The sequence below is a fragment of the Rhinopithecus roxellana genome, chromosome 14 (assembly GCF_007565055.1).
Source record: "Rhinopithecus roxellana isolate Shanxi Qingling chromosome 14, ASM756505v1, whole genome shotgun sequence".
NCBI classification, from domain to species: domain Eukaryota; kingdom Metazoa; phylum Chordata; class Mammalia; order Primates; family Cercopithecidae; genus Rhinopithecus; species Rhinopithecus roxellana.
Genome location: NC_044562.1, coordinates 45,669,808 through 45,683,770, shown reverse-complemented (window position 1 = coordinate 45,683,770; position 13,963 = coordinate 45,669,808). Strand labels below are relative to the sequence as shown.

At 33.8% G+C, this 13,963-nt stretch overlaps 1 protein-coding gene across 6 annotated transcripts in view; it reads left to right on the top strand.

Annotated features, from left to right (window-relative positions):
- The window catches only part of GULP1 (GULP PTB domain containing engulfment adaptor 1), a 317,623-nt gene that overhangs the window by 191,446 nt on the left and 112,214 nt on the right, over window positions 1-13,963 (top strand). For all 6 annotated transcript variants that reach the window (XM_010370291.2, XM_010370290.2, XM_030916892.1 and 3 more), the window contains exon 4: window positions 313-374. In XM_010370291.2, coding sequence (XP_010368593.1) covers window positions 313-374 — 62 coding nt within the window. The remainder of the gene's footprint in view (window positions 1-312; window positions 375-13,963) is intronic.

Below are 13,963 nucleotides of genomic sequence, written 5' to 3'. Positions count from 1 at the left end.
TTAAATCACAAATGAATGTAATTACTCATAGCCCTCTGATGTTGTTTTTATATGTTCTTTTAAAATTTGGTATCATTTGTATTATTTGAAAACTTTAAAAAGAAAAGCTAGGGACTTTTATACCAAAGAAAGAATCCTATAATCACTCCCCAGCTGCATTGTTCTTCTGTCTCAGTGATTATTCTTTCTCAATTTAGCAAAGAATCTCAGAATTAGAAATACTCTACCCAGCTCAGATGTCCTACAAATGGTAATGCATGCATATGACACCATGGAAACCTAAAATTTAACTCTGTGTATTTTTTATTGCAGACAAAACATGGATGCATACACCTGAAGCTTTATCTAAACATTTCATTCCCTATAATGCAAAGGTAAAAATAGTTCATATATTAATTTTATTTTGTTATAGTATTATTACTGATTCATGGCTAATCTTAGATTGCTTATATATTGACATTTCCTGGTTAGTGATTCCTGAAAAAAGGTTACATAAATAAAATAATTGTGGCATGGGAAGTTATTTTTCTCTGTAGAATAGTTTCTCTTTTTAAGAGTATATTCTTTAAAATTACTATTTAAGTCAAACATGTGTTTTCTTCAAGTGATTTTGGTTATTGTTAAAAATATTTGCAATATCATGGCCTGTAGAAACTCAAACCACTAACAAATTAGCTTTCTTTAAAAATATTTTAATGTTACATTACATGACCTAAATATAAAAACCTGCAAATGAGAGAAATGAGCTGCAATTTTCATAAATGTAATTATCATTCAAGAAAAAAGAACAAAGTTTAAATTTTTATTTTATTGAGATGAAGACGTGCTCTGTAGGCCAAGCTGGAGTGCATTGGGGAGATCTTGGCTCACTGCAACCTCCATCTCCTGGGTTCAAGTGATTCTCCCACTTCAGCCTCTGGAGTAGCTGGAATTATAGGCACGTGCTACCATGCACAGCTAATTTTTGTATTTTTAATAGAAACGGGATTTCACCATGTTGGCCAGGCTGGTCTCAAACTCCTGACCTCAAGTGGTCCACCTGCCTCAGCCTCCCAAAGTGCTAGGATTACAGGCATAAGCCATTCTGCCCACCCTAAATTATTTTTAAAAAGCACACAAAAAGGTGCCTTTTAAAAATTCTTTTGTTCAAGTTGCTGCATTTTAATAGAGAACTGGAAACATTTATACTCTGTGTCTAAAGATTTCATTTGTTGTTGAGAAAAATGAGTGAATTCAATTTACAACAGGGACTTTAAAGAAAGATGCTATTTTGTAGTTAATGATCACCAAACTTGTAATAATTTTCAGAGAAATTTGAGTCAAAATTTGGAAGAGACAGATATGAGTTAAAGAGGGGATTGGAAATATTAGAGTCAAATTTAAAAGCAACTGAACTTGGAGATGGAATAGGGGAAAACAAAACTATATCTTTATAAGAGAACTTAAATGTTTATGGATTAGTAAAGTATATACTGGGATACAGTGAGATTAGGCATAGCAATTTCAGGAAAAATTAAAGAATCTTTATTGAGGAGAATATTAACAGTGTGTGATAGAAAACATCTAGGGTTCTTATCTTAGTCTGAATCAGAAGGAAGAAACATTTAAAAGCCTATCTAGAAGTTCTTCCAGAGCTGTTGCTCAGCAGTGAATTTGGAGAGTGCACCATCTCTTGTTTTTTTCTTGCTGACTTACCAGCAAAGAAATCGGAAATATTTTCTGTATAAACATATTATACTTGAAATCACTACAGTGCTTATGAATTTTTCTATAAACTTAACATACAAGTTGATTGCCCTAATTTAGCATGAAAAGTTTAGTTAACTGAATGAGAAAAATATGTTTGTTATCCATCATTTCCACAGATATTGTTCATATTAGCTATTGATACACTATATGAAATCTACACTGAAAAATATTTTAATCTGGAAAGCTACTGTGATTTTTAAAGTGCATGCTCAGTTTTTGATATTATCAATCATAGTGGAATTATATGTTCCAGTTGAAACCATCAATATTATCTTTATGTGAATGATATGCTTCATTTTGAAAAACAGCTTTATAAAAGATTAAAAGGTTATATTATAATTAGATCTACATTTAAGTCTGCCAATCATTCTGCTTGTCTACATGGAAAAGTTGCCTGTGCCAATTCATAGGTGCGTAACAATTTTAAGACATTCTACAGGAAGTAGAGGGTACAGAAACATCTTCCCAGACTGGGACTAGTACAATATGGAAGGGCAGGATGGTTTTGTCTATTCTAATATAGCCTCATGAGTGATAATGTATATTTTATGTGTACAAAGTAGCAGTCAATTCATTTGAAAAATGTTAGTTTTTTTCTGAATTCCTTTGTTTGTGGTACTTTTTAAGTTGACTTCATAGTAGAGTTACTTTTCAAGATATTCTGTATCTCTTGTTATAGAATATGCCACTTGAAGACCAGATCCATGACCACAGAAAGTAGCTTGACACAATAGAAAAAATAATCCAGACTCTAGAGCTAGATTCCTTGGTTTATATCGTGACTCCAACACTTGTTTACTGTGTGACTTTGGGAAAATTGCTTAACCTTTCTATGTCTATGATTATTCATCAATAAATAGGAATGGTAACAATAGTAATTTATCACTTGAGTTGTTATAGACATAAAGGAGTTAGTGCTACAACAGTGTCTGAAATAGTGGAATTTTTCTTTTTTCAGGCAAACATCAGTTCCGTCCCTCAGTTCTGTTCTTAGAGCCATTCCATTCATTAGATATGGCCCATCCAGATTATCCAGGATAATCTCCTTCACATAAAGTGAACCGATTAGAGATGTTAATCGTATCTATGAAATAAGTTTACAGCAACACCTAGATTAGAATTAGATTGAATAACTGGGCACTGTAAATTAGCCAAGTTGACACATAAAACTGATCTCATACAAGTATTAATGATGGACAAGGTTAAAAAGGCAAATTGGGAACGGCTTGAATGGCAGAGGCAACAGTTTAGGTTGTTAGCAAATCCAACAGGATTTTAGGAAGATAAATCGGTAGTGATAAAAAGGTCAGTTTGGATCAGGAGTGATAAAATGACATTAAACCTCTTAGGAAGTTATTTTAATGGTCCAAGTGTGTGGTAATAAGTTTACCATAGGGTAGTAGATAAAGTTGTAGTGGAAAATAAAGATGTGCTTAATATTCCAGAGGAAGAATTAAGGTAGCATAGGAATGGTATATAAGCAGAGAATAAGAGAGAATATCTATTTTCATCCTGGCTAAAAGGGAGAATCATCATACCATTAAAAGATTTCTGTTACTTCACTCACTTTTGGCATCCACTGGTTACAAATTAATCTGATAAATTTAACAGAACTATTTAAGAATTATTATTCTCCCTGGAGAAATATGTAATAACATTTATGTTTAAGTGTCTTCAGTTTTAAAGGAGTAGTGTTCTGTTTTATTTTATAATTCTTTTTTAGAACACATTTTATTTCTACATTCTTTCAATTTATGGAACATTGATTTCAAAATTTCACATTTAATATTCATGGTGTAATGATTTCAGATCATATGTCGATATAAAATAGTAGATGGTTTAAAATAAGCATTGTTCTATGTAGGGTTCATTAGTTTAGAGTTTTCTTTAATGTGAAGTAACAGCATTAATATTCATTGGTAATCTTTTGTATTATCCTGTGTACTCTGGAGTGATGTTTCCAAGTTAAAGGTTATTACCTATGAAAAAATGTGGTCATGAAATCAATGTAGTGGGTCATAGGGACATATATTTAGAGATGGGTAGCAAGTGCAAAAAGTTGACTGCAGCTGAAGCTGAATAGGAGCTGGAGGAGAAGAGTACTGAGAATCTGGATGTATTTTTAAGGTAAAGTTGACAGAATCAATAGATTAGGTATTAGATTCTTACTGATACTATAATTAGAACATTAAGGCAGAAATTTAAAAAAATTCTGTTCCCTTCAATTTTTTATGAGAATGCTAAACTCTCTTTTCTATAAAGATAAAATGCTGGCAGACTTGTATTTTAATCAATTTATTATTGTTAGAGTGAGACAGTCATTTCCTAGATGAAAAATTGTGACAAATGTTTCATTAAAACATTTTTATTAACGGTTTTATTCTAAAATGTATAATTATCCCCCCAAAAGTTTACTGTATTTATCCTTTTATGAAAATCTGTCTTTAAGATATACAAAAATGCAAGGATGTATAAGAATGAAGTTATAAAGAGATTACTACCTTACTTTGCACGAGGCAGCAGTAAAGAGAGTCAACATTCCTTGATTACCTGTTTACTGTGTTCCAAGCTCTAAAAGTGAGCAAATCTAAAACAAATAGTAACATGGACCTTCACCTTAAAAACTTGTGACGTCCCTGTGGAGAGGAAACAGTCACATGAGACACAGAAAGAATTTCGAAAGAAAATTACATAATGATAACCAACACCTATGTCATTATCTTCTAAACTATGGAACATCTTAAAATCAAATATAGAAATATCATATAACACATTCCTTGCAAACCCTTTAAAAACCATGTCAGGGAGTTTTACAAGTGAGAGAACTACATAGATAATCACCAACAAAATAAAATTCAGATGTCAAGGAGAGTTTTATAAAGAAAGATTACCTTACATTTCAGAGTTTTCTAGAGTATCAGAGTTTTTCATATGACATGTGCACTGTTTGCCACTTGGTATGTTAATCAGAGAGAAGGCTTGCTGACCCAGTGAGTTGTGTAGTTTCTAGTGAGGCTTTCTTATCTTTACAACCTAACTTTGCCAACATATATAAACTATGAGCCTGTATTTGGCTTCAAAATACAAACAAAATGACAAAGAACAAAAACACTGCCTTCATTCCCCCCCACACAAAATATGTAATATCAGATGTGACACTAAGATATTGGAACTTGAGGATTCTAACCCTTAGTTGGTTGAAAACCACATGTTGGGCACTTACATTTGAAACTTTTAACTAAACCTGCCCAATAGTAATCACAGAAAAATCAGAACCCACCTATCTGACATGCTCAGATGCACCCCTCAAGAGTAAGCTCTATACCAACAACTCCACTGATTCTATCAGAATTTTATAGCCACACAGTTGCTGTATCCTATTACAGTAATTAGAGCAGCCACTTCTGGGTCAAACTATTTGGGTTCAAACTTCTACTTTCTCAACTGTTATCAGAATTATGTAACTTTTCTGTCCTTGAATTGTTTTACTTGTAAATGAGATTAATAACTACAAATATCAAACTGGTTTGTTAGGATATTTAAATGAGTTAATATATATTTTTTAAAACTTAGATCAGTGTTTGGCATGACAAAAGTTTATCATTATTAAAATCATTATAGAAAGTGTTCTGTCAACTCTGGAGTTGACACTAGTCATTACTATCTCTTGAGAATAATGTAGTGTTGAAAAATAGAACAAACTACTTAGAATGTGTATTAGGTATTTTATTTTGTCTGTTTGCATCAACTGAAGTACGTGCAGTGACCGCTTTGAAAGGTTCTATGGGAAAGGAATACTTTTTTCCTGAAGCGCAACAGGAGACTCAATATTGCCACCTTGGTGGAATTATGTACAAGAGAATGCTTTGATCATTAAAGAATAATACCATTGTGATTATACTTTCCTGTTACCTTGAGGTAATAGGAGACACTCTGAGGTAACTTTATTCTGAAGCAAAATATTAATGCAAAGATTGTCCTGGTCTTAAAAATCAAATATAGAAATATAAGGCAGTCCTTGTAAACCTTTTGAAACCGTTGGGGAGTTTTACAAGTAATCAGTTAATGAAGAGAAAAAGTTACAACATTATGTGGCTTAATGAGTCATAGTAAAGAAGGATCTTAATATAAAAAAACATTTTACTAATGTTCTTTAAATTGTTTTTTGAGAGTATATGATAAATTACCCTTCAATGAGATATTAAGATTGGTATATGACCTAATTGAAAAAAATTCAGGTTTTAGAAATAAATGACCTCTATTAGTGTGTCAAAAAAAGGAAACGAAGAAAGAAAAATCTTCAGATTCAACTCTGTGGAATCACTGAAAGTTGGGCAAAAGGTACAACTCTGTAATCGATGAGATGCCTTGTTGAAACATCCCAAATGGTTTTGAATTGCAATTTCATGAGATTCTTTAGAGCAGCTTTATAAAAGCAACAACATAAGCACTTGACAGTTTTGCTGGTTGTAGATACCAGGGGAAATATAAGAAACATAAAGAGCTCAATTGCATTTCCAGATAATCTATATCATTTATCCAAAAATGAGTCTTTAATCTTGAAACATAGGAACTGCTTTAAAATTTGGTGTTACATGACCTTTAAAAAACATTTATTAGATTTTAGAACTGGTCTTTAATAATGCTAATATATATCATTTGTATTCATTTCAAACATTTTAAAATTAAAGAATGAGCATATGAATTGAAGCCTAACCATCATTTTTCCAATTAAAGAGATAATATATACTATAATATGTATTGATAATTTGGGATCTGTTACCAATTAGAATTTTTGCTTTATGTGTCAAAGTAATACTGACAAATGTTTAAAAGGAAATTAGAAATCTGTAAAATGTTACCTTTCCCTTGTCCTCTCTATAGTGGGAAACTGTATGGTGTTTTTTATGCCAAAAAATATGAAAGCAAATAAAAGCATAGTAACAACTGGAAGCTTGTTCAATTGTGACTTGTATTAATAGCTAGTATGTGCTTATAAAATTCAAGAATAAATGGAAAAAGGGCAATGGCAATAAACACTTAGCATTGCATAGCTTCCGAATTCTTGAGTTAATTCTTTCAGTTAATTCTTTCAGTTAATTCTGAAGGTTATCATTACAAACTGTTATTCTACATCTGAGAGTACTCTAACAAAGTATTATATAGCTGCTAGAAATTATTGAATAGGAGCTAAAAACTTTATTAGTCCTCATTACATTTCAGTATTTACTATAGTATCATTTTATTATTTTAAAAAATGCAATATATGTGTTATGGATTCAAAGACAGTTTTGAAAAGGACTTTAGTATTCATTATTCAAACTCGGTTATTTTCTTGATAAAGTCATTTAAGACCCAGTGAAGTTGTGATTCGTTTAAGCTTACACAGGAAGATAGTAGCCAAATTAGGTGTGGAATCAAGTATCTGATCCTGTTCAACATCCATTTGTCTATTTATTGCGATATACTGCTCCTAATTTTGGAGAGTACTTAACCAGCAGATGAAAAAGCTAAAGACAAAGTAAAATGTGTGTATGTGTCTGCCACTTGTATATGTTGTATGTGAAATTGCTTCATGTGTGGAGCCCTGCCCCTGTCTGTTAAATGATTCTCTGGACATCATTTTAAACCAGGCATGGTTTGGCAGAGATGCAAGTGGGCTGAGTAGACTAAATAAAGTCTATGTATTAGCCTCCCTAACACAGAGGCCATATGTCTAAGCTTCCATGAAGTATTGTATCTTTCTTTATTCTGCTTTGCTTAATGATATTTTTATTAACATAATTCCTGGATAAAAATGCTTTGGTGTTATCTATGTCCTTAAATGGTTCTTCACCTTCAGAGCATCTAGTTATACATAGGACATTTTCTGAAAGTTGAATATATTTATCATTTATTTCATATTTCTGCATAGATGTGTTTGGCCCTAGATGAAATAATTTTTGTTTTTTATTTTATTTTTTAGACAGGGTCTCACTTTGTCACCCAGGCTGGAATGCAGTAGCACAATTTTGGTTCACTGCAACCTCTGCCTCCTGGGCTCAGATGATCCTCCCACTTCAGCCTCCTGAGTAGCTGGGACTACAGGCCTGCACCACCACGCCTGGCTAATTTTTCTGTAGAGATGGGGTTTCCCCATGTTGCTTATGCTGGTCTTGAACTCCTGAGCTCAAGCAATCCACCCAACTTGACCTCCCAAAGTGCTGAAATTACAGGCATGTGCCACCATGCCCAGCTGAAATAATTTTAAAAAGCTTGTTCATAGCTAGAGAATGTAAAGAAGGAAAGGATTGATTTAGTCTCAAAAGGGTCAAGCAATAGCATTCTGAAGACTAGACTGTGAGACTTAAGGATCTGAGCAGAAAGGAAAAGTAAAGATATAGTTTTGTAGGAAAAAACATCTTTCCAAAAAATAAAAAACATTTAATGGTTTTATCAATACCATTTCAGTAATGGTGTTTTGATGAGCCACTAAAAGCAGCATATAAGTGACTAAAATCAGCATAAAAGAAAATTAGCAAACAGGTGAGCATTTTTTTTTTATTATTATTCTTATTGTTGTTATTTTTTTAACAGAAAACGCAGGAGAAATGAGAATGAAGAGGAAAGGATTGTTAAGAGAAGTAAAATGTGGCAGGAAACACCAAGGTTTTGGAAATAATTTAGATGTGAACATTGATGTTATCAATGTTATCAATGGATAATATGGTTGCATTTCATATATTGAGTAGGAAAATGGTAGGTGAAAGCAATTTGCCTCCAGATTCACTCTTTGTCATTTTATTCAAAAAGTGTAAGATAACACAGATGGCCAGCACACTCTAGAGACACAAAATCTCTACAGAAAACAAATTAAGTTTCTACTTACAATGTTCTTTCATTTTAAGAGACATTTTAGAGGAAATAATCTCTCATACCTTAGGCAACATATACATAAATTCACATATTTTACATCAAAATAAAGTCATGTTTGTCTTTCTTGTAGTATTTTGAACTACGAGAAACTTCATTTCCAGAGCTGTTATGCATATTTTTACATTTAAGAATAGTCTCCTGTTGTGTGCTTATTTCTTCAGTTTCCAGAAAAGTATGTATCATCTATTTTTTTCCTTTTTGCTAGAACTAAGTGGTTTATTTTTCTAAACCTTTAAATCATTTTCATAAATGTAAACATAGACTCCAGATAGTAAATCAGATAGTATTAAAACACCTCCTCTTTCAATATCTTGCACAGATGTGATAGCAAAGTAGTACAAAGAGGTTGCTGGGATATGGTGTAATTCATATAAGCAAAATCTGAGGAAAAATATATCTCCAAGTATGGAAAACACAGGATAACACAATGAAAAGTCAACTGTTTACATTATAGGTCTTCAAATTGTTATGTATTTCAGAATAATAACTTTTATTTTGGAAACACGTTATGTGCTAATTATTAAAATTTAAGCAGTACAGTTAAGCACAGAATTACAGAAATGAACACATTGCTCAAACTCTATCAGGCAGGAATAACCCAGCATTGACTTTTGGTTAACAGTATTCCAGGCATTTATTTGCATAAATACAAGTGCGAGAATGGATATACAGATTAAAAAAATAACATTTAACATATAAACAAGACTCCACCAATAATTTTCTAAGCATTTCACATCTGTCGTCTCATTTAATCCTTAGACAAGCCAAGTGAAATTGGACTACTTATACGTCCCATTTAACAGCTAAATGATAACATGAAACTGTAAGTAAGGAAAGTGATGCTGGGGATGAATGGATAGACTCCTAGGAAGAATTAACTTTTAAAAAAACGAACTTATAGCCCAGTGCGGTGGTTCACGCCTGTAATCCCAGCACTTTGGGAGGCCGAGGTGGGCGGATCACAAGATCAGGAGATCGAGACCATCCTGGCTAACACTGTGAAACCCCGTCTCTACTAAAAATACAAAAAAATTAGCCAGGCATGGTGGCAGATGCCTATAGTCCCAGCTACTCCGGAGGCTGAGGCAGAAGAATGATGTGGACCCGGGAGGTGGAGCTTGCAGCCAAGATTGCGCCACTGCACCCAGCCTGGGCAACAAGGCAAGACTCGCTCTCAAAAAAGAAAGAAAGAAAGGAAGGAAGGAAGGAAGGAAGGAAGGAAGGAAGGAAGGAAGGAAGGAAGGAAGGAAGAAGGAAAGAAATTATAACATGGATACTATTTTAAAATAACAGTGAACTTTACTTGAATTTAACAGAAGAAAAAAAAGTGAAGTGAATCAAAGGAGTTCCTAAATTTTTTATATATCTATCTCTTTGCCAAAAGAGATATTAGTTCCTAAAAGGTTGTTCTAAGGTTCAAGAAGATGATGATGAAAGTCATTAAGTGTTTGGCATTATTGTGTTTTTCCTTAGTAGCACATTTCAATTTTTGACAGTAATGCATATCATACATGAATGATAAAGTGAATAGCTGACTTACATTTCTGCCTGGTAACATACTCCGCCCCAGTTTTTGTTTCTTATTTTAGTTTTACTTGCCAGGATTTGCAACGTTTACATTTTGTTCCGAAATTATAATTTCCATAGCAGTTTAATCTAAATTAAATATTGAAATGCATTCAGATCACCAAACACTTTATTTCCTATTTCTTCTCTATTTATGAGACCTATATTTATAAATTTCAGTTTTTGTCCTCAAGATTTTTTTCTAAAAATAACCCAATGACTTGAAAGTTTTGTGGGGTATTTCAAACTTGAGAATATCTATCATCTTTATGTTTGGATCTTTCTTTGCCTCAGAACATTAGTCACTGTTGCACATTCTTCCTTTATTCTTCTGTAGAAAAAAATCTGAATCCATCCCAATTTCCCTCCTTGAAGGTGTCTTACTTTTTCTTGGATGCCTGAGACTTCATTTTTTATCCTTACATTTTAGTTATATAATTGATATGTCTTAATGTTGATTGTCCTATTCCACTATTACTATTGGTTCTATCGTTAGAACATTTTCTTCTTTCTTCTCCTCCCCTTGAGAAGTCTCTTTTATACCCATGACTTAAATCACCATCCATCTCTTGATGACTCTCCTGCCTAAATATCATCCCTAAACTCCAGACCCAAACATTTGTCTACCAGACACATAATTTTTAAAAGACCTTAATATAACATAAGGATAAATCCCAAATCAGGCTTGTGACAGTCTTCAATAACCTTATCCTTCTCTATCTGAGCCAGAAACATCACTAAGGACTGTTGGTTTCAGCTGACAGATCTAACTCAATCTGGCTTCAGCAAGAAAGGGAATGCGTTTTACATAAAAGAACACCTCACAGGGAGGACTGTCTCTAGGCCAACTTGATTCAGGGCTCATTTGATAATCTCTTCCCTTCAGTTTTCATTGGGTTGCCTCAGTTCTCAGACTCTTCCTACTGTCCCCTGGCAGAGTCAGATTTACATGACAGCTCTCAGATCCACTTCTCTAATAACTCAGACTCACCTTTCTGAATAGAATCTTGCTGACCCTTGTGGGTTTGATATGGATCATGTGCCCTTCCTAGCCAATCTCTGGATAATGTGTTCATGCCAGCCAGTGAATGACAAACTCATTAACTTAACCCATGTGACATAATGCATTCCCAGACAACATGGACTGCTTGTGGAGAAAGGGTAGGTCCCTAAAGGAAAGCCAAGCCAGTTACTCAAAGAAAGGAAAAAGGATGTTATAGATACAAATACCATTAAAAAAAGCACTCTGCCACATGTATCAGCTGTGACCAGTGTTCCCCTCCCTTACCGTCTACATCTAATTAAACTTTGAGACTTTGTGTTTGTTTGAAAACCTCTTGAATATGTGTATTTCTCCACATAGCTACTACTGTCCACCTGGTGTAGGTCAGTGCTTCTCCTAATGTCTATGATGAAACAGCAGATTTTTTTCCCTAATCTATCACAGACTCATATTTTTCAAAAATCTTGTAGTAATATACTCAAAATGATACCTCCTTTGTCAAAATGTTATAAAAATTGGCAAATGCTGACTCTCAATGTCTGTATTTATCCGGCATGCAACACTTGGTGTCAACTGCTATAGGCCACCATCATCTATCTCACACACAGACCTTTACAGAAGTCTCCACACATCAGGTGGACCTCCTCTTCCTCCCAGTTCTGATACGGCTCCAAAATAGGAGTAAGCATTTTTAAATGAAAATCTAGTCATTTTATCTTCCAACCTGAATATCTTTAAGTAGCATCACATTTTTCTCATAAGCTATTCCTCTGTCCTTAACATAACTTTTCGTTTGTCCTCTAAAGCCTCATCTCTCTTATATGTTCTTTTTTTTCTATGTGCTCCTTTGTTTTTTCTCATAATCTGTTTCCACTCTTGCTCTCCTCAGGGCTTCTGTCTTTACCTTGAACATGCACGGACTCCACTATATTTCCTGGCTAAATGTCAATGCTCTGCTTAGCTTGTTCCTTCTGGAAGACTTACCTGATACCACTTTCCTCTCAACTAAATCTCCGACTCAAGGGTTTTTGTGGTATCCTGTGCTTAACCACCCTGTCCTAGTTCTTCTAATCCTATTTTGTAAATTGCTTATTTAGTTGTCAGTATGTATGCTTTCACTAGATCAAAGCATCTTGGGAGGTAAGGCCAGATCTTGTTCATCATTATATCTCTGCCCCAACACTATTACTAATACCTTACTTTCACTAGTTACTGTGGAAATTTGGTCAATTAATGGGTCCATCTGAGAAAATGTAAAGAGGGAACTCAAGCCAAACCAGACTGTTCATGCAACACAATTCTATACCCAATGCCTAGATGATAACTACATATATGCCCTTTTCTGGGGCTTCCCAGGCCCCAACTCCATCATCCTACTTTACCAGTTCCACTCTAACGTAAGTCTTAGCAAACACCTCTAATGCCTTGAAGCCAGAAAGTGAAGTCCTCCACTGTATTGTCAAGGCCACCAGGAGAAGTGAGTAGAAGATTAGTCCCATGTTCTTCAAAATATAACAACAAACTCACTTATCTAAAGAAATAATAGTGATTAAGGGGTATTATTCTATTACTGCAACAGAACCAACAGTTTAGAACTGGGAAGGCTGTGTCCTGTAAGCAAAAAAGCATGGGCTTTGAAGCCTCATTGAAATGAATTAAAAGTGGACACTATAACTTAATTGCAAGCCTAGTATTTAACTCAGTTTTCACACATCTAAAATGCAAATAATATCTTCTTTATAGAGCTTTTGAGACATTTAATTAAAAAAAATCTGTACAGTGCCTAGCACATGGTTGGTGCTCATTAAATGTTAATTTTTTCTCTTTTATCTCTTTCAAGTATACCAAGATTTAACAAAGATTTGATATACCATTATTACACAGAAGAAAAGCTTCCATGGTTTCAAACAAATGTCTAACAGATGGGATTTTTTAGAATATAGCACATTCATTAGGAGGTTAGTCCCTGATTCCTTGCATATTTTAATTACACGACCATTTCAAAATTCAACATTATGAAATTGTAGAACCAAATTGAACAGATTTGCACAATCCCCCTCTCTTCATGCCCTGTCTCCCAAGCAGATTTTATCTGTGACAGAATTAATCACTAATGATGATAGGCATGGCAGCAATGGCTAATTACTTCCTAGGAGATTTAAATTCAGAGAAGCATGAGTCACCTCACCCCAGACTGTGCAGGTTCAGATAAGAAATAGTATCTTGAGCATCAAAGTAAGCAATGAAGGGGCTTGACCAGCTTTTAGTTGATCCTTAGCTGTAATCCTAAATAATTAAAACTAGCTTTTTAGCTCCCCCAGAGTTTGCATTTATTTCCAAGAAATGCCACACCACTTTCTTGGTTACATGTCTGTTTTTATTACTCATTAGAATGGTATTGCTCTAGGCTTGCTCACACAAACATTTGGCTAGGAGATGATGGAATAAAAACAAAGCAGCAAGTTTTACCAGGAAAGAAGCTATTTTTATTTGCAGATACTCAAACTAAAAAATATTCTTCAGAAACTTCTGGGGAAAATATGACCAAGATTAAATATGCTCAAGTATTGCCAGAAGAAACATGTCAATAAAAATAATTATTTTCAGGGTGTAGAATGAGAAAAAAACTTTTAAAATTTAAGCAATGAACTTAGAATTTTACAGATGGTTTTATATGCTTGTGTGAGTGTGGACATAGCAGGTTAAGGGAGTAAAACAGACATTATAATT